Source organism: Sorex fumeus, unplaced genomic scaffold, assembly GCF_029834395.1.
Source record: "Sorex fumeus unplaced genomic scaffold, SorFum_2.1 ptg000026l, whole genome shotgun sequence".
Lineage (NCBI taxonomy): Eukaryota > Metazoa > Chordata > Mammalia > Eulipotyphla > Soricidae > Sorex > Sorex fumeus.
Genome location: NW_026606083.1, coordinates 4,960,201 through 4,981,997, shown reverse-complemented (window position 1 = coordinate 4,981,997; position 21,797 = coordinate 4,960,201). Strand labels below are relative to the sequence as shown.

General features: G+C 44.2%; 1 protein-coding gene across 2 annotated transcripts in view; it reads right to left on the bottom strand.

Moving 5' to 3' along the window:
- Positions 1–21,046, bottom strand: part of ALG8 (ALG8 alpha-1,3-glucosyltransferase) — a 28,468-nt gene extending 7,422 nt beyond the window's left edge. The window contains exons 1-9 of one of the 2 annotated variants that reach the window (XM_056114608.1): positions 20,938–21,046; positions 19,583–19,661; positions 16,498–16,691; positions 14,071–14,180; positions 13,792–13,859; positions 9,506–9,632; positions 9,204–9,307; positions 8,323–8,443; positions 231–370 (exon numbers count right to left, since the gene is read on the bottom strand). In XM_056114608.1, the coding sequence (XP_055970583.1) occupies positions 231–370; positions 8,323–8,443; positions 9,204–9,307; positions 9,506–9,632; positions 13,792–13,859; positions 14,071–14,180; positions 16,498–16,691; positions 19,583–19,661; positions 20,938–21,017 (1,023 nt within the window). In that variant the 5' untranslated portion in view covers positions 21,018–21,046. The remainder of the gene's footprint in view (positions 1–230; positions 371–8,322; positions 8,444–9,203; positions 9,308–9,505; positions 9,633–13,791; positions 13,860–14,070; positions 14,181–16,497; positions 16,692–19,582; positions 19,662–20,937) is intronic. The other variant, XM_056114609.1, reaches the window with a different exon arrangement.
- Positions 21,047–21,797: the final 751 nt, after the last annotated feature.

Genomic DNA, 21,797 nt, shown 5'->3' with positions numbered 1-21,797 from the left:
TTTCTTTCCTCCTATCAGAGTGAGCCGAAGATCTAACAGTCAGCGGCTGCAACCCCTCCCCAAGGATTTGACTGCAACCCTTCCCTACTGGGTACCAAGACACTCTATGCTAGGTTTAGCCTTAATCAGGATAACAGCCAGGAACTGATCCTACCGCTAGAAGACCCTGAAAGATGGAATTTAACTAGACATGCCATAAAGCAGAACAGACTTAAGGGCAGATTTCTCACCAAGATGGCCACCAGAGTGCAGAAGAGGGTAGCCAGGGGTGTGACCGAGGGGACAACTGTGTGCTCCAGCTGCTGTACCACGCCACTAGTCATTGAAGCCTTGGGAATCTTGCTGGGATCGAGAAGCTTCAATTCTGAACCTATAGGGCAAGCATATTTTGTAACATTTTTATCAACGGCAGACAATATTTTACCAATTATGTTCTGGTATAAAAATACAAAATACTGTATTTTTGGGCTGGAGCCGACCAGGCTGACCCAAGTTTGATTCCTCCGCCCCTCTCCAAGACCCCAGCAAGCTACTGAGAGTAACTCGCCCACAAGGCAAAGCCTGGCAAGCTCCCCGTGAAGTATTCGATATGCCAAACACAGTAACAAGTTTCACAATGTTACTGGGCTCGCTCGAGCAAATTGATGAACAAAGGGAGGACAGTGACAGTGACTATATCTTTAATCTTACTGTTCCTCCCAGTTCAAGATTTCATGTGATCCCTCAGCACCATTCTACCTGGGAAGCCATTGTCCTGAGATCCCACCAGACTAAGTAGCTGTGGACACTGAAACGGGGTCTGTATAGCTTCATGAAAATGTGGTTCAAAAAGCAACCTATCCTGACTGCTTCAATGATTCAAGTCAACACAGATCTGACCGTGCCTTAGCTGAATCTGTCTGTGAGCTCAGCATAGTCCCTCCAAACTTGAGCCTCTTTTTAGCGCCCTAGCCTCAGCTTTACTTGGTAAATGTGGTTTGGCCACAATGAACTGACATTCATTTGTGTTCTCTGACAGGTCTACATGGCCTGTGCATTTTATGAAGTTAAGTCTCGATTTAATCACTCATCTGAGAAAGCTTCTGAAGCAAAAAGTGGAAGGGCTGGAGCAACAGTACAGCAGACGGGGTGTTTCCCTTGCACGTGGTCAGCCATGGTTTGATCCCTAGCACCCCATATGGTATTCTGAGCCCACCAGGAATAAGTCTGAGCATCACCAACTATGCCCTCTCCCCCTAAAACAAGCAAAAAGCGGAGTGTAGTTGACTTTCTTCTGAACCAGCTATGACATTTATGTGTCTATCTATACTCTTGTGCCTGCCAAGGGGGCAGGCTTGGGGGCTTGGTGGGAAAGTGGGAACAATGCTTGAGGGAAGGTCACACTAATGGAGGTTTTAGTGTTGGAGTACTAAATGTCGGAAACAACTGTATTATGAACAGCTTTTCTTTTTTTTTTTTTTTAGCTTTTTGGGTCAATTCTGGTGATGCACAGGGGTTACTCCTGGCTCATGCACTCAGGAATTACTCCTGGCGGTGCTTGGAGGACCATATGGGATGCTGGGAATCAAACCCGGGTTGGCCGCGTGCAAGGCAAACGTGCTACCCACTGTGCTATGGCTCCAGCCCCCATGAACAGCTCTGTTAACCATGGCGTTGAAATAAAGTATAAAACACAATTTTGAAAAAACTAAACCAAACAAAAGCAAAACCTGATTGAAATAAATGCCTTACCAAGAATACTTAACCCAGCAAGACTCTCATTCAAACCTGAAGGAAGCATATACAACTTCATGAATAAGCGACAGTTCAGAAACTTCATAGACTCAAACCATCTTTACAAGAACTAATGAGGTTGTGTTAGGACAAGATATATCCCACAAACACACCAAATTCCTACAGAAAGATGACACAAAACTCCATGAAAATAATTTATCAATGTCAACAGGCTAACAGCACACCAATTAAGACAGAGTGGCAGGATGGATTATAAAACTGAACCCAACATTCTGCTGCCTGTAAAAAACACATCTGACAGTCAGAGCAAACACAGACTAAAGGTCAAAGGGTGAAAGACAGTATTTCAAGTAAACAACTCCCTCAAAAAGGTCAAGGTGCCTCTACTAGAACCAGATGACAGACTTCAGGCTGTCATAAGAAACGGGAGGGTCATTTCTTAATGATCAAGGATATGTACATCATAAAGAACTTAAAACTCCTGAACATAAATGCACATAGTAAGGGACCAGCAAAATACTTAAACAACTGCTGATAGGTTTGAAGAAAGATATCGATAGTGACACAATAGTAGAGACTTCAAAACCACTCTGTCACTGCTAGACTAAAGCTCAGTAAGGCAATACTTGCATTGAAGGAAGAAATTAAAGAGAGGGGTTTAGTATGTATGATACGTCATTCCAAAAATAATATATAATTCTTCTCCAGGGCACAGGAGACATTCTCTAAGACAGACCACATGCTGGAACACAAAACCTATCTCCAGAGTCAAGAGGCTAGAAATCAGAGCTACTATCTTCTCAGACCACGATGCACTGAAAACAGAAGTTAATCACAAACAGAAATGGAGAAACACTAAAATATCTAGAAATAAAATAGTCTTGTTACTGAACAACCCGTGAGTCAGAGAGGAAATGAAAAGACTCCTGGAAACAAAAGAGAATGAGGACATGATCTACCAGAACTCAACATAGCAAAAGCAGTGTTGAAAATAGTTCATAGTTATTGCAAGCATTTCTCAAGAAGAAAGGGCCCAAATACATAACTAGAGTGCACAACTTAAGAAACTAGAGAGCCCAAAGCAGGCAGGAGGAAGGAAATAATAAAACTTGGAGCAGAAGTGAACTGGAATTAAAACAACAACAACAACAACAACAAACAACAAAACAATTCAAAAAATAAGGAGCTGGAGCAATTGCACAGTGGGTAGGGCGTTTGCCTTGCATGCAGCCGACCCGGGTTCAATTCCCAGCGTTCCATATGGTCCCCCAAGCACTGCCAGGAGTAAGCCCTGTGCATCGCTGGGTATGACCCAAAAAGCAAGCAAACAAACAAACAAAAAACAAACGAACAAAAACAAACAAACAAAAAAGATCAATGAAGTCAAGACCTGGTTCTGTGAAAAAAATAAACAAGATAAATAAACCAGGAGAATGACAGAACCCTAATTAACTGAATCAGAAATGAAAGAGAGGTGTCACAACAGACACCTCAGAACTTCATCAGAAATTACTTTGAGAATTTTTATACCATGAAAAAGAGAACCTAGAAGAAATGGTTAAGTTCTTGGACTTCTATAATCTCCCAAGTCTGAACTGAGAAGATATGAAAAACCTGAACAGACCTATAACTTTTGAAGAAATCAAAATGCTCATCAAAAAATATCCCCCCCCAAAAATGCCTCACAATGCCAAACCTATCAGCAGTTGTTTAAGTATTTTGCTGGTCCCTTACTATGTGCATTTATGTTCAGGAGTTTTGAGTTCTTTCTGATGTACATATCCTTGATCATTAAGAAATGACCCTCCCTGTTTCTTATGACAGCCTGAAGTCTGTCATCTGGTGTTCTGCAGAGACACCAAACTGCAAGGAATTTCTGGTACACTGTGTTTTTCTGGGCTGAGAATTCCAGGCATTCTCAGAGTAGGGTGACCCCCTACCCCATACTTCCAGAAACCCTGGCACATTCCACATTCTACCACCCACATTCCACCACCACTGCCACATAAGCTTATTGGCGAGTTAAATATTCTGGATTTTTCAGAGCATGTCCAAACTCTACAATACTAACATCCCAGCAGGAGCACACCAGATTGGACAGGAATATTAATGTAGAAGCCAACTAAGCTCAATTAACAAGAACAATAACACAGAAGGCTCAACTAGTAACAACAGCTTAGTAAATTCTCAGACAAGAACTTAATGTCATGATGAGATAATAACAAATTTCACAAATTTTCTTTTACTAAAGTATTTTTTTTTTTAATAATTTAATCAGCCATTTAGTGGTAACAAGCAAGGGGAAAGTATGAGGGGGGTTGGGAAAATGGGAACAATGGTGGAAGGAGTGTGATAGTGGTGGGGGGTTGGGGTTGGGAACAACTCTGTAAACCATGGTGCTTAAATAAAGTAGGGGGCGGGGGGAAAGCTTCAGTGATTGCTTCCTAAGAATATCATGTGCACTGAACTTGAATTCATGAGTAAAATGTAATACTAACCTAAGATTTCCTATAAATATGCATCAAAACCTAACTAGCAAATAATAAAATAGTAACCACTTTATATTAAGCATCTGTCATGTGCCAAGGACTTTGCAGGCGACCTTGTCTCCTGAGGCACAGAGACAAGGAGTCGTTTTCTCCATATCACTGTTAGGCCCCAAAACTCCTGCTATGGACCCCATCGCCTTTATGCTACTGTTTCACATGACACTTGATGGGCTCAGTCCAAATGGAGCGAACCCTGATCACAGTGAGGAGAGCGCAGAGAGGACGAAAATAACTTGCCCTGTCCTCCAGCTAATGGATCCGAGCTCAGGAACTGGCACGCCCCAGGTGAGCAATACTGTTGGGGATCTGTTTCGGTGTGGAGCTGAAACTATGGAACTTGTATTTTTCTCAAGTTCAGAGAAATAGTACAGCAGGCAGGGTGCTTGCCTTGCATGCAGGTGACCTAGGTTCAATCACTGGCATCCCGTATGGCCATCCTAGCACCACCAGGAGTAACTGCTGAGTACAGAGCCAGGAGTAACCTGTGAGTGGGCTGGAGCTATGGTACAGAGGGTAGGTTGTTTACCTGGACATAGCTGACCTGGGTTCAATCCCAGGCACTCCGTATGGTCCCCTAAGATCTCTAGGATGATCTCTGAGCACAGAGCCAGAAGCAAGCCCTGAGCACTACCAGATGTGGCCCCAAAACCGAAACAAAAATTCAGGAGTAAGCCCTAAGCACTGCTGGATTGAGGTTGCTCCCCCAAAAGAACAGTAGCATAGGATAGTCCCATATGTCTATCTCTGTTTCCACTTGCTTGGCCAGTGGTGTGACATCTTTGAAGATACAATTACTTTCAATGTCATGGAGGGTTTTGCCCACTTTGTCCTCAATGTACTTTATGGATTCAGGACTGATGTTGAGGTCTCTAATCCATTTTGATCTTACTTTTGTACATGGTGTTAGACAGAGATCTGAGCTCATGTTTTTGCATGTAGCTGTCCAGTTTTGCCAGCACAATTTGCTAAAGAGGCTTTCCTTGCTCCACTTCACATTTCTTTCTCCCTTATCAAAGATTAAATGATCATATGCTTGGGGGGGAGATTATTAGTATATTCAACCCTGTTCCATTGGTCTGCAGCTCTGCTTTTGTTCCAGTACCATGCTGTTTTAATTATTACTGCTTTGTAGTACAGTTTGAAGTTAGGGAGGTTGATTCCTCCCATTTTTTTTCAAGAACTGTTTTAGCTATTCGTGGGTGCTTATTGTTCCATATGAATTTCAGGTGTTTACTCCATTTCTTTGAAGAATGTCATGGTTATCGTTATGGGGATCGCCTTGAATTTGTACAATACTTTGGGAAGTATTGCCATTTTGATAATGTTAATTCTCCCAATCCATGAGCAGGGGATATCTTTCCATTTCCTCATGTCCTCTTTTATTTCCTAAAGTAGCATTTTGTAGTTTTCTTTGTACAAGTCCTTCACTTCCTTAGTTAAGCTAATTCCTAGGTAGTTGATTTTCTGGGGCACAATTGTGAACAGAATTGTTTTTTTTTCCCCAAAAGGAGAGAGAGAACAAGGGGGAGTGCCCTGCCACAGTGGCAGGGGGGGATGGGGGGATGGGGGGGAGGGATGTTGTCCTGGTGGTGGAAAGTGGACACTGGTGGAGGGATGGGTATTTGATCGTGGTATGACCGAGATCCAAGCACAAAAATTTGTAAATCTACAACTGTACCTCATGGTGTTTCACTAATAAAAAAAAAAAAAAAAAAAAAAAGAATTGTTTTTTTTCATGTCACTTTCTTCTCTCTCACTATTTGCGTATAGGAAAGCTATGGACTTTTGGGTACTGATTTTATAGCCTGCAACTTTACTGTACAAGTCTATTGTTTCTAGGAGTTTTTTTGGTAGAGATCTTTGGGTTCTCTAAGTATCATATCATCTGCGGATAGTGAGAGCTTCCTTATTAAGGAGTAGTATGCATTTGAGAATCAAGAGTGTAGGCATAACCTACAGCACACAACCTTAAGTCAATCTGCTAGAAGGAAGAGTAATAGTAATGGTCAGAAAGATGTTCAACTGGCAGAAGTGCAGGACTGGGTCCCACCCCAGCACCACAAGGTCCCCAGGGCAAACTCCAAGGAGTGACCCCCAAGCACTGAGCTGGGAGTAGTCCCTGAAAACTGTTGGATGTAATTTTCCAAAACAAATTCATAATGTTTTAAAAGACCATTAAGCAATTTAAAAAAATACTGAAGTGGCCTGCAAAACCTAAAACATTCACTAACTGGTCCATCAGATCACTTGTATCACTTGTCGCCCCATTGTTCATCGATTTGCTTGAGTGGGAGCCAGTAACATCTCCATTCGTCCCTGTTAAGTTTTAGCGTAGCCCAATGGTGTATTGGGGGCTCTTTCAGGGTCAGGGAAATGAGACCCATTATTGTTACCATTTTTGTCATATCGAATATGTCATAGGTAGCTTGCCAGGCTCTGCTGTGTGGGCGGAATACTCTTGGAAGCTTGCTGGGCTCTCCGAGAGGGAGAAACTGCATTGCTCTCTTCCGGGAGCTTTGTTTTAGTCTCTGGATCTTGGCTTTTGATGAGATTACATGGCCGCGGGGGCAATTTGTGGGTGTAACTGCCCAGCTACTGGAAAATGGGTGTGGGGGGGGTCTGGGTGGAGGACCCCACATCAGGCTGTCTTCACTGGGGCCCCTTGGAGGGGAATGGGTTGAGTTTCTCTCCCCACCCCAAGTAGAATCCTGGCAGCTGAAAGCCTCCAGAACCCAGCCACAGCCATGCTCAAGGCCGCTTTCCACATGCTCGGATGAACCTCACACACAAAGGAACTGTCAGAGGAACCCACATATGTGGGACCTGTGGTTGAGATCTCCAAGCCTGCTTGGATTGGGACAGGGCCCATCACATAAGATCTGTCAATCCTAGGACAGAGTGATATTACAGCAGGTAGGGCGCTTGCCATGCATATGGCTGACTTAGGTTTCATCCTCAATACCACACTGATTCCCTGAGTACTGCCAAAAGTGATTCTTGAGCACAAAGCTAGGAATAAATCCTGAGCACCGTTGGATGTGGCCCCCTCCAAAGACAAAAATAAAGACTTGTTAATCCCTCTCTGAATTCTGTCACTTTCCATCCAGTTAGGCTATACATACAAGAGATTTTAAGTTATTACAAAGTTAAGTTATTTCCACTAGAATTATCTCTAAGTATCAATTACATTTTATATAGAACCTAGGGTGCTTATCTTGCATGCAGGTGATGCCAAACAGACCCCCAGCACTCCATGGTGTATCAGGGTGGCCCAAGTGTCCCCATCACTGGAGAACTCACAGAGCACACTATCCTTGGGCTGTGCACTCAACTGCTGGCTCAGTTGATGAGGGTTGCCAGAAGAGGGCCCCAACCCCCTGAGCATTGTTTGGGATGCTCCTGAAAACATTGCATAGCCAGATTATTTTTTTGGGTGGGTGTGTGTGTGTGTGTGTGTGGTTTTGGGGCGATATCCAGAGATCCCCAGGACTACTCATGGCCAAGGTACAGTGACTGAACCCAGAGCTTCTGAATACAAAGCGACACTGACCAATACACAGCCCTCTAACCTATCTCCCTGTCCCTCCCATGCACAGCTACCGTTCTGGTTATTTTTGCTGTTGGTCTGGGAGCAGTATTTGTGGGGAGCCGCACTGCTGGGGTGGCCCTGGCACTCTGCGCATGTGCTCCAGCCCCTGGCCCAGGCCTCTCATGTCTCATTTCATGCAGGAGAGGGGGTTTTCATATCAAAGGTCAAACCTACACTGCTTCACATTCTAAGCTTACCACGGTAAGTAATGTTTTACTGGAGGCACAAATGCCTTTCCACAGTGTTCCCCTAGGGAGAAATCCAAGGTCTTGCTGCTACAATCAGCTTTGAGAAGGGTGGCAGCTGCTGACTGCCCTGCAGTCTCAGTCCTTATTCTAACAGTGGAAACACAGAACAGCTCTGCCTCATTCAAAAAAAAGTTGCCTTTCCCTTTCTCACTGTGACTAGTCCTTCAGTACTCAGTCTAAGTAGGAAAGCTCGCTGCCGTACCAATGATGCATAGCACTTTATCCAAGATGTTGTACAGAGCCCAGAAGTTTGGAGCCCAATAGGCATGGCAAAGGCCTCTCTTGAAAGGAAAGAGTCGGGAGAAGACTTGAGGCAGCTGATTCTGTGGAAAGAGAGTAAACCATCATCAATCTTCTAGAAACTACGAGAGAGAACAAGGGAGCTCTCCAGGGCAATGTGAACAATCTGTGCGGTAGGGGTCTGGTCTTTGTTCTCTCCGGCATGAACTATAGGGTTGTTACTGAGCATTTCAAGGAAGTTCTTCTATTTAACATGCTTATGTTGAGTGGGATATAGCTGTCCCGAAGCACTCTGAAACACTTGCCCAAGTGCAATGATTAAAGGACTTGGAAGGTACAGAATACAGATTTCAGTTTATCCAGTTACCACAGACAACAGGGATTGTGGGGGAGACTTGACAAAGACGCAGGACTTTCAATTCTAGTTGGGATCAGAATTGACTGGTAGACTTCTGAGGAAAAGGGTAAATTTATCAAAGACCTTCACAGGACCTAATTCTAGGTCCTATGAAATGTTTATTGTTGGTGCAGAAGTGTTGTCAGTGCAGAAATGTTATAAGTATTAATTTTAGGATTACAAAGAATTTCTTGCAAGTAGGCAAATAAGCAATGTATAAACTGCAAATAATGACTGCTATGTATGAGACACAGCAAAACAAATATAAAGCAAACGTACATATATGAATATGCACAAAAATGAAAGACCATTCTCTCTCCAGTGCATCACTGTGGGAAAGAAGGGAATAATTTAGGTTGTCTGGTACATTCCTGGCTTTATTATAATTTTGTAAACAATAACAAAAAACATGTATTGCTTTATATAAAAAAAAAAAAACGGCTTACCAAGGCTAGGAAAGGACCCAATGAAAGAGCAGAGACTAGGAAAACAACCAGTCCCAGGGAAGTAAGACGAATAAAGCTGAAACTCGTCCATCGGATGGACCCATCTACAAAAGAAATGTGCCCATTGACCAGGAGCACGGGAAATAAACATTTGTTAAATGCTAAAACTAGAGTATACCAATGCTTTTTTTATGATGAGGCAAGAGCAGGGATTAAGAGCTGAGCAATATCTGTTATTCCCATTTACCCTTCTCCTGCAACAAGGCACCAAGTCAAAGTGTGCTCTAAGTTTTAAAACTTACCTGGCTTGTTTGCTGTGAAACAATAAGATCGGAGCAAATATATACCATAAGCTGGTGCTACATAGAGGTAGATGTGCTTGAAATGTAAGAGAATAGCAAAGAGGAATGCTCCTTCCATATGCCTTTTCTGGAAGATTCAGAAGAGAAAAAAAAAAAATCACTGTAAAATTCAGCCTACAATAAACGCAGTAACATACATCCTTAACTGAACTAATCCCAGAACAGAAAAAGAATATTACAAAAAATATTAGTGAAATCTGAATGTACTTCTGTAGGTTTGGTACTTTGTTTTTTGTGTTAGAAATTGAACCCGAGGCCTTACACATATAATTTTAGTGCTCTACTCCTGAGTTATATATCCTTAGCTATGATTGTAATTTTTGTGTCTGGATCATAGCCAGGGGTGCCTGGAGTGATAGGATCAAATCCAAATCAGCCACAAGCATCTTACCTCTGCAACTATGGTTCCAGGCCTGGTTTCTAAGGGTTTTTCTTTTTTTTTTTTCCCCCTTTTTGTTCACATCTGGCGACGCTCAGGAATTAGTCCTTACAGTGCTCAGGGGACCATATGGAATGTTGGGGACTGATCTTGGGTTGGCTGTGTGCAAGGCGCTACCTGCTCTACTACTGCTCTGGCCTATGGTTTCTAAGTTTTGATAAACACTATCAGTTATGTAATATACACAGTTATATAACATGCAACGCCACGGGAAAATGGGTGAAATATATAAGATTGTTGCACTAACTTTGCTACTTTTCTAAAATTAAATAATTTTACTTAAAAGAAAACTAGATTGGTCTTATACATGTGCACATACTTAACAATACTGAAATGTACACACAAAAATGATTTAGCAGGGGCTGGAGAGTACATGTATAAGGAACCTGCTGTTCAGGCTGCCGATCCAGCTTCCATTCTGGGTATCACAAATGGCTGCTCCAGCCAGCCAGGAGTGATTTCAGAGTGCAGAATCAGAAGTCAGCCCTGAGCACCACTGGGTAAGGAACAAATGTCACATGTAGAAACTGCAAATACTGACGGAATGTACAGCAAAACAAAAATAAACATGTACACATAAGAATATTCACAAAAATGGGGGGGAAAAACTCCAAAAAAATGATTGGCTAGACTGTTTGCCTTGCCTGTAGCAGACTCCAGTTTGACCTTCTAAACAGCATCAGCAGTGATTCCCGAGCAGAGAGCCAGGAGTAAGCCCTGAGCACTGCAGGGTGTGGTCCAAACTCTAGCTTGCCCCCCCAAAAATTAAGATGGAAAATATATGTACATTTTACCACAATTTAAAAAATACATATTTCTAAAGACATATTCTGAAATATTTAATAAATGAAATAAAATGCTTGGGATGTGTTTCAAATTTTTTGTGCACGAGTATACATGCATGAGTTCTGTGTGCATGAGTAAACATGTGTAGATCACTGTACTATTCTCTCTTACCTTCCTTTCTCTCCTTTATTCATTCTTTTTTGGTTTGTTTTTGGGCCATACCTGGCAGTACTCAAATGTCTTACCTGCTGCACAATTGCTCTGAATAATCCCTCCTTCGCTTTTTTTTTCTGGGCTCCAGGGTCACTCCTGGCTCTACAAGTCAGGAATCATTCCTGGCAGTGCTCAGGGGGATGTTGGGGATTGAACCTGGGTCATTGTCTGCAAGGCAAATGCCCTATGCACTGTACTATGGTTCCAACCCTCATAAACTCATTGTTTGATTTTGGGGCCACATTCAACTGTGCTTAGTGGTCACCACTGGTGGGGATTGGGGATCATTTGCAATACTGGGGATTAAACTTGGATTAAATGCGTGCAAGGCAAGCACCCTAATTTCTATTCTATCTCTCAGACCCCTTCTCCACTCCTTTTTTGGTTCTGGGACACACCAAATAGTGCTCAGAGCTTAGTTCTGGCTCTGTGCTCAGGGATCAATCTTGGTGGGGTTTGGGGGACCATATGTGGTGCTAGAGATTGAATCTCAATCAGCCATGTGCAAGGCAAGTACCCTGCGGCCAACCTGGGTCTGATCCCCAATATCCCATATGGTCCCCTGAGTCTGCCAGGAGTGATGGTAGCTCTAATCCCCATAAATTCATGATTTTGACAGATTTTTTTTTGGGGGGGGGGCAGGGGCATACTAAGCATTGCTCAGGGTTTACTCTTGGCTCTGCACTCAGGGATCATTCCTTGCAGGCTCAGGGGATCGTATGGGGTGCTGGGGATCAAACCCAGGTCAGTAGGGTGCAAGGCAAATGCTATACTGGCAGTACTCAAATGTCTTACCTGCTGCACAATTGCTCTGAATAATCCCTCCTTCGCTTTTTTTTTTCTGGGCTCCAGGGTCACTCCTGGCTCTACAAGTCAGGAATCATGCTACTTGCTATACTACTGTTCTGGCTCCATCAGTAGATATTTATTAAGTACTAAGTCTATTGCCTCATTGTTAATTATAGCAACATAACAGCACAGTATAAAGTCTCTGAAGGAACTAAAACCCACAGAATTTATCCTCACCACCTCCATTTTATCATAGCCTAAGCTCCCAGAGGGGGTCTGGAAAGGAAGTAGCACTGTAGCACTGTCCTCCATTTGTTCATTGATTTGCTCGAGTGGGCACCAGTCACGTCTCCATTGTGAGACTTGTTACTGTTTCTGGCATATCGAATACGCCATGGGGAGCTTGCCAGGCTCTCCAAGAGGGATGGAGGAATCAAACCCGGATCAGCCACGTGCAAGGCAAACGCCTTACCCGCTGTGCTATCGCTCTAGCCCGGGAAGGAAGTATGAAAGCTTATAACAGAATGCTGTGTTGACATAGAGGTAAATACAGTGCTGATGGCATCAAGTACAGCATTTGATCCTACCATTATTTAAAAAAGACTCTGAGTAAAAACAAAATACTTCATGGATGGGGAGACAGTACAAAGAAAGGAGCATTTGTCTTGTAGTCAGCTGACTCAGGTTCAATGCCCAACACCCACAAGGGGTCCTCTGAGCATCAAGAGGAGTGATCAGAGCCAGGAGTAAGCTCTGAGCATCACTGGGTGTGGCCCCTAAACACACTAAACTAAAACCAAAACCAAAGCAACAAAACCCCACCTACTTGACTATAACTAAAGCAACCTGGATTCTACCTACCTGACAGGGATTTTGGAAGGATAAAAAGAGATAATGTTCATCAAAGGAAACTGCCAGGGGACCATGAAAGGCCACTTCCTTCTCTCACTGTCTCATCAGGTGTGGTCTAGAACAGATAAATTAGGAATGATAAAGAAAAAAATGGGAGCTTCCAGATCTCTATTAATCAATTTTATAATGTTAAGATCTAGAGACGGTCTAGCTTGCTATATTGCTAAACTTGAGTTTACATGCATGGCTAAAAGGAACATGCATGACTAAAAGGAACATCTAGACAATCTGCAGCTAACAAAGAACTTTAAAATAGATGATCAAACTGGAGAGTTAGACGGATGAGCCAGAGCATACTGCATGCAGAAGGCCTGGATTCAAATCCCAGCATCGCATGGCCTCCACTGCCAGGATATACCTAGAGCACCATGCAAGGAGTAGCCTCTAAGCACTGCCAGGTGTGGTCCAAAGAGCAAAACAAACAAAATCAAACTTATCTTTCCAAAGTTCTTATAAGACAGATAAAACCCTCTTTGAAAATTAAAATCTAACAAGGGGTTCAGAGAGATAATACAGCACGGAGATAATATAGATAATACAGAGAGATAATACAGAGATAAGACACTTGCCTTGCATACAGCGAACCCTGGCACCACATATGGTCCCACACACTGCCAACGGTCCCTGAGCATAGAGCCATGAGTAAGCACTGAGCCCAGGAACTTGTGGCCCCCAAACCAAAAATAAACAAATATGAACAAGGGATAAATTTCATTTTAAGGATGAGGAAACAGGTTAATTTGTACCCAGAACTTCTGATCACAAAGCCCATACTTTTGGCTACTCTATGCTTCAAGCTTCTGATGGAATAGCTCCATCATCAACGTTTTTGTACTGCAAACATTGAAAAGTTCATCCGTAGATGAAAGAAACTCAAGTTTATGTGAACAAGTTTCTAGAGCATAATTTTCTGTGTAATATGACAAAAAGAACTGTCAAAAAAGATTAAATTTGTGAGAAATATGTCTACAGTTTTTGGAAACTCAAATAGTTATTCGAATAAGCTTACCCCTTGCCCATGACATAGTTGCCTTTATTAGCTGAAAACGATATTTAACGAGAATCTGATTAGCTCATTTGTGTTTACCTGAAATAATCGCGCAATGGAGAGCAGCATTAATCCAAATAAAAAACCATTGTATTGGAAATGAATATCTGGATTTAGGTCAAGGACAACAAAGAAACCCAAATTTACATTTAACTTTGCCACAAAATTATGAATGCTTTCTTAAAGACAAAACTATTTAAAGAACTCCACACTGCACCCATTTCCAAAAGCAAGTAAAGTTTTAGAGACATATAAAGAATTAGTCTTATACATGTATTAGAATAAGCATGTGAATAATATATAAAATATCAAGGATACGGTCTACAATCAACAACCCAAAGTTCCAGAGCAGTAATACAGATAGAATAAACTTTGGCTTCTCAGGAAGTTCTTTGCATGCTTTTTTCCCATCAATGCACTTACAGCACCTATGTTAAAACAGCAAGAAGAATCAGCGAAGACTTTGATCTTCAACAGAAAGTGGCCTTTTCTCTTCAGAAGAGACCATAATAGGCTGATTCACCACATAAGCCACCCCTGACTGCTTAGGAAGGAGGCAGCAGAAACAAAGACCCCAGGGCAGTTCCATTTCTGCCTCTCAGCTTTATCATTCATTTAATAAAATTAAGATTTATGATTCAAAAAGGTGCAGGGGCCAGGGATTTAGCTTAGCAGTGGAGCACATGCTTCTCATATATGAGACATAGGTCCAATACTTGACACCAAAATCTAAGACAGGGAAACCAGGATGGTGGAGCTCTCTAAACAGGACATCATCATTCCAGTCAAATTGAGGACAGAATCATAAACTTGTTCCTCCTGATTGCCAGCATATCAAAACCCATAAAATCTGACATTAAAAAAATGCAGCTTTTGGGGCTGGAGAGATAGCACGGGGGGTAGGGCGTTTGCCTTGCATGCGGCCAACCCGGGTTCGATTCCCAGCATCCCATATGGTCCCCTGAGCACCGCCAGGAGTAATTCCTGAGTGCAGAGCCAGGAGTAACCCCTGTGCATCACCAGGTGTGACCCAAAAAGCAAAAAAAAAAAAAAAAAAAATGCAGCTTTTAAAGAAAAGATTATATATTCAGACAAGAAAAGAAACTGAAATAACGTGCAACAAAATATTGGTAGTGCTGGCTAGTGGTGGAAGAATATGAATCATTCACCTGCAGGGTGTCTTAACCCCTGAATTCTCTGTACCAGATCATTTTTATTGTCTGTTATTTTTCTGCTTTCAAAACTGTGATGAGGATATATAATCCTTATAAAAGAGATTTAAAACAATAAACATAGTAATGATGCAATTAAGGAGGTGTGAGTGAAAGGTGTACTATTTTTCCTAGTAAGCCTCCATTTCTTTAGAGGGAAGTTGAGGAAATCAAGGAAATCAGTAATCATCCTTAGTGCCTGGTCCTCACCCCTGCCATAACCTCTCACTTAACTGCTCCTAGGGAAATGAATTCTATTCCCTCTTCCTAAATGTGGCTGAATTCAAACAATTTTGAGTTAAAAGAAGTGGACTGCAAAAGGAGAGAGAGAACAGAGGGAAACGCCCTGCCACAGAGGCAGGGTGGGATGGGGGTGATAGGGGATGGGAGGGATACTGGGATCCATGGTGGTGGGAAATGGGTACTGGTGGAGGGATGGGTATTTGATCATTGTATAACTGAAACCCAAGCACAAAATTTGTAAGTCTACAACTGTACCTCATGGTGTCTCACTAAAAAAAATTAAAAAAAAAAAAAAGAAGTAAGGGTCACTGCTCTCACATTCTACCTACAGGCTTAAGTCTAAGAACAGACCAGAAACCAACATTAACTGAGAACTCAGTACTCTAAAGTCACCAAGTAAGGCATTCTACATCTGTGTCAACTTCCTGATATCTCTAAGATGTGAAAAATGTAAAAATATAAGGTATGAACATAACATAAAGGTAGTAAAGAATTTCCACTGAAGGAAAGACTATGAAATTACAGACTAAGAGATTGCTCACCTAATCATGCACATGCCCTGCATTAGCAAGCACCAGCAGGGAGGAATCCCAGAGTAAAACCAAAGAACAAAACCCAGAAACAACTGGAAGCACTAAGGAAGAGCCCCTGGGTGTGGAAACTTCAGTCAGCAGTGTGTGTGTGTGTGTGCATATGTGTGTGCATTATCTACATGTGGATGCACACCCAAGAACAGAGTAGGTCAGGGAAGTCTTTGGTGGCCAGCGAAGAGAAAACCAAAAAGCATACAACCACTGTGGGTGGGAGACTTCCAGGAGGAAGTCTTCAGGGCTCGGTTCTCAACAGTACTCACACACTCTTACTCAATTTTAGTCTTAAAAGCTAGCCTGCTAGTCTCCTTGTTCCTTTACTTTCACAAGATACAGTGATACTATGGGTTATGTATATCTTTCAGTACATGCCACATTTGGAACTAATGTAGCTTTTTTTGTTGTTGTTGTTTTGATTTTTGGGCAACACCTGCTAGTGCTCAAGGCTTTCTTCTGGCTCTGCCTCTGCACTCAGGTACTATTACTGGTGGTGCTTGGGGAACTATATGAGATGCTGAGGATCGAACACAGGTCAGCCACATGATGACCTGCAAGGCAAGCATCCTACCTGCTGGATTACTGCTCTGGCCCAATGGAGCATTTCTTATAATGATGTTGGTTTTCCCCAAACTAGGGACAAGTGAGTATGGTTTAATACTTTTCTTCCCAGGCCTCATCCCAATTTCCAGAACTCCACTTACTCATGAGCAGCATACACAAAGAGCAGATCTGCAAAGATTACAGACAGTCTCTGGAAAAGGAGGGTCCTAGAACTTGAATAGTTGAGATTCTGGACATTCAGCATCTCTGGATCAAAGTATTTGGCAACATGAGACAGAGCAAACTCGAACCACGCGAAAAAAGGAGGGTAATCCAAGGTCCATTCTGAAGTTGCCTGTTTATGGTAAAATTAAATACAGAACACAGTTTAAGTAGTGGAATACACAAACAAGAACTAAGACTTTAAAAGTTCCATTCTCTTTCTTTACATAAAACAAAAGTTGTTTTTTTTTTTTTTGTTTTTTTGGATCACACCTGGCACACAGGGGTTACTCCTGGCTCTGCACTCAGGAATTACCCCTGGCGGTGCTCAGAGGACCATATGGGATGCTGGGAATCGAACCCGGGTTGGCCAAGTGCAAGGCAAATGCCCTACCCACTGTGCTATTGCTCCAGCCCCCAAAACAGTGTTTCAAAGAGTCCTAAGTTTGGGGTAGGAAAGTAACTTTAAGTGCTGGAGAGCACCCTGTCTTGTAGATGCTTCAAGTTTGATCCCCCAATAACACATTCCCTCCAAAGACACTGACCAGTGTGGCCGCCTACCATGCAGATGTTCCAAGTTTTATCCTGGCACATGCCTCCCCAAATGTTTTCTTGCTAGGGTATGGGAAGCTGTCACTTGTGATAGTGCTGGGGACTGCAGGTGCTGGAGAGAGTTCGGGGCTCACATGGGGTCTATGAACTTAAGCTGCACAGGCAAGGCAATGCTCTGCCCTCTGGACCATCTCTTCATCCCAAGAGAGATCTTTTAAATTTAGGAATCAGTATTTCACGTAATGCCAAGATATTAAAATCAAACTCTGGTTTTAGCCAGACGTAGCTCAGCAATGTGAGAGACCAACCAATCATTGACTCTAACACATTTGGTGTCCAGTTGTAATTTCTATCTCGGATCTCAATCTAGCCTTAAAAAACCATGAATTTTATTGGAAGTCTAAGAAGTTTTACAACTTTATTTCACTGGCACATCTATATATTTTATAAACAGGAGACAGGAAGCAATAGAGTCAGAGCACATGGCCTGAGATGGTTCAATGGGCCAAAGACAGGCTCTGCATGTAGGTGGCCAGGCTGGTCACTAGCACCACAGGTCTCCCTAAAGAATATGCGAGCAGCCCCGGAGCAGTCAGGTGTGGGACCCAACCTGCCCCCTAAATCATCACTAGCACTAATCTGCATACAGATTACTTTTCCAGAAACATGGGTTTTGAGAAAATAAAGAAAATAAGTTTAATTTGCATCACGTTAATAACATTTCTGTCATTAAAAAATAAAAATAGCCATGGGGGTGCAGGGAAAGGTGGGAGAATAAGTGGGGACACTGGTGGTGGGAAATGTGCACTGCTTAAGGCAATGGGGTTGGAACACTGTATAACAGAAACCCAAAGGTGAACAACTTTGTAATTGTGTATCTCACAGTGCTTCAATCACAAGACCCAAAAGGAGAGAGAGAGAACAAAAGAGAATGCCCTGCCACAGAGGCAGGGTGGGATGGGGGGATGGGGGGTGGGAGGGATGCTGGGACCCGTGGTGGTGGAGGATGGGCGCTGGTGGAGGGTGGGTACTTGATCATTGTATAATTGAAACCCAAGCACAAAAATTTGTAAGTCTATAACTGTACCTCATGGTGTTTCACTGATAAAAAAATAAAGACACTTAAGAGCATTAAATAATCTTTAATCTTTTTCTCTGTGTGTTTAAAAACATTTTAACTTATTTTTGTTTGGGGGCTAGTTGGCCATACTCAGGGGCTACTCCCAGCTCTATGCTCAGGACATCCTAGCTTTTTTTCAAGGGAGGGAAGATGAAGAGTTGACAGGAAAGAGTAAGAAGGAATGGTCAGAGGAAATAGTGAGTTTACTGAAAGGATGCAGGCCCTTATCCTAACAAGGCTAATGATTGAAAATCTCCAGTGAGGTTTCCAAGTACTGTAAGTGCTTTGTACACATTGCACACCAATTTCAACCTAATAATTATTTGCTGCCATTTAATAGACTGGAAATGTTGAGGTCTTAAAAGGTCATACTGTCTGCCAATGAACCTTCACTCAGGGATTCAGTGATGAAGCTCAAATCCCAGTCTAAAACCGAGGTTCAGTGTTTGACCACTAAGCCCAAAACACTTCCTAGCTGTACATCTATGAGGAAATACTGACACGATCTTTGTAATAATAGCAGAAGGGACTGTTTATTACCAAATAACTACAGAAAACTTTATTATTTTTTCCTCATAAATAAGTTATTAGGAATAAACAGGTTTTAAAAAGTGATTTATTTTAAATCCTCAAGTGCCAGTAAGAAAGTAAGGCCCAGAGAGAAAAAATATATTTTCTATGATGGGGATCTTTTATTTTTTTCCAGACAAAGCTTTTTCAAATAGCCTGGGATAAACACAATTTTCAAATTATGTTTGGGGACCTTGGTTTTTAGTGGGTGGTGAGTGGTTCAGATTAAATTCAGCAGTGCTTGGGCGGGCACCAAGTGCTGGCATTAAACCCAGGTCTCCCGCATTCAGAGACAGTGCTTAGATCTCTTGCTAGTCTGGGAAACTCATTTCAAAGTAAAGAGTAAAAAATAGGGGTGGGAAATGAGGAAAGAACATGTGCTTTTTGGGGTCATATTGATGGTACTCAAGGCAACTCCCAGCTCTGCGCTCAAGGTCCCGCCCACTGTGCCACGGAATGAACCTGGGGCTTCTTCAGGCAAAACAGCCTCAATCCACTGTAAGGGGTGAGGTATCTATACTCCCTGACCCCAGAAGTGTGATTTTCAGAGACATAATTAGGTCTATGATGACATGGAAAGTTCTCTGACTTTCATACTTTTAAACAACTGGAGTTGAAAAGCCTGCTCAATGGGCTCAGCGCCTGCTCGGCCTCTTCAGGAGGCCAGCCCAGGTCCAAACACCAACCCCTGAGCAGTACTCCACCAAACACCAAGGGTGGCCCAAAAAATCAAAACACGAGAACAAAACCCTCAGAACTACAACAGGACGATTAAAACTTACCTCCTGATACCACTGTGCCACTGGCAGACTATGTGTGATTGCGAGCCAGTTCCGGTGTACTTCAAAATCCGTGGAATGGCTATGCCAAACAATGTGAGGAATCAAGTAAGTAACATTGATTTCACAGTTCTAGAAGTAGGCTTTAAAGCAGACCATTTCCACAGTGAGGCTCTCCTAGGCTTACTAACCAGCTCCCTCTGTATCTCTTCTCAGGATAAACAAATGCTGATCCCTAAGGCTTCCACCTGTCTTCTTTTGATGTAAACTGCTCCACCAGGGACCACCTTATTCACATCCATTACTCCCATTATCATCTGCACACAGTAAGCCACAGTGGACAACTCCAGCGTCTTTCCGGAGTTCCACAGGTAGGAGTTCTCCAACCTCCTACCAACAATATTACCTCAGTATCCTCTACTGCTCAAAACCACAATGCGAAGTGGATTTTAATGACCCCGCAGCTCCACGTCCAGATGTGCACCCAACAGAAACAGCACCGAAAGCCCACTGGGAGTCTGGGAACCAGACTCACGCGCGCGAGGCGCCCAGGCCGACCCCCAGCACCACACCACAGCAGCGTGTTGCTGAACAGAGCAGCACAGGAAGGCCCGGACCTGCCTGGCACTGTGGGGATAGCCCCTAGGGAGCAAAACAAGACCCTCCCTGGGCATGCCTCCCTCTTCCCAGCACCTGAGAGCTGCACTCTCCTTGGTTAGTTCCTGTTAGAAACCGGCTCTTCTTTCTAACAGTTAAGTTCTCTGTCCCATTTGCCATGCTCCGCTTCATAGCGTCTGCGGGTCTAGGCACCTGGTCCATCTGGCCTCCTGGCCACTCTCTGGCCAGAGGCCCCAGGAAGCACCTCCCTGATGGCATCTGCCTGTCTTGCAGACCCCGCGTTCCAGCTGCTGAGCCTGGGCTACAATTAACGCTCCTCAGCCTTGACGAGGGCAATTCTCAAAAAACAGCCCAAAGGAATAAAAACTACAGCAAGAAACGTCTTGTAGCCTCAGAAAATTCCCTTCCACACCGACTCGAAAGGGGTCTGCTACATTTTTAGGAAAGGTTTCCCCATGGAACACGTTTGTCTTGTCACGCAGGAAGCCCCACCGACCCCGCCGTCCTCTCCCAAGGGCCGGGGAGTCCCTGCAGAACACGGTTCCGCCGAGTGCCCGGCCTGCCCGGGGCGCAGGGGGCGGGCGGCGCGGCTGCCGGGCCCCCAGGAGACCCCGGCCCGCAGCGGCCCGCCCCAGAGAGCAGGGGAGTTCGGGGCGCGGCGCCTGCTGTCCCGCCTGCCTCCTCCCGCCCGTCTCGACCGCGGGCCTCCCCGACAGGCCTCTGGGCTCGGGGCGCCTTACTAGGCAGGGACGAGGAGGCATTTGAAGAGAGTCACTCCGAGCGCCAGGGCCGGAAACCAATGGCCACCGCGCGCCGCCATAGCCGCAGCCCGCGTCCCGCAACAGCAGCCGGCACTCCTGGCGCGTGCGCGGAAAGGCGGCGGCGGCTGCGCGTGCGCGGGGCTTGGGGGCGGGGTTGAGCGGAGCGGCTGCGCGTGCGCGGGGGTGTGGGGCGGGGTCACAGGCTCTCCCCGACTGCGGCTCAGGCTCCCTTCCCCCCTCGGAGCTTCGCCTTCTGGGTGGCGCCTACGGCCCTGCGGCCCTGGCCGTGATCGACTTTGCGGGGTGCGGAGGCCCGAAAGGGCCGTATCTTGCCCCAGTGACGATCACTTGCTGCTGGCGAAGGCCCGGGGCGGCCCGATGGTCCTGGGCCTGTGCTGCGCCCTGCCCCGGGGAGCGAGCTCAGATCGCGCATGGCACCACTCTCTTGCAAGGGAAGGAAAGTGGCTGTGAGGGTTTGAACCGGTCACTTGCTTAATGTGGTGTGGGCACAGAGGAGATGCCCCGTGACAGAGGTGACCTGCACGGCAGATAGGCCTCCAGCCTTTCACAGGCAGGTGGCAGCCCACTCTCATCTTCACAGAGTTCTGAATTGACTTACAGGGGGTCTGGGACCCAGGGGCAACTCCTGGTTCTCTTCTGTGAGCTCTCCTCCGTGGTTCTGGGGGTCAAACTCACCTTGGGCCATGCAAGCCAAGTGCCCGTATCTTCCCTGCCCTGTCCCACACTTTAAAATGATATGGCCCTGAGATTTTTTAAAAAATAAATTTATTTATTGAATCACCATGAGAGCAGTTACAAAGCTTTCAGGTCATACAATG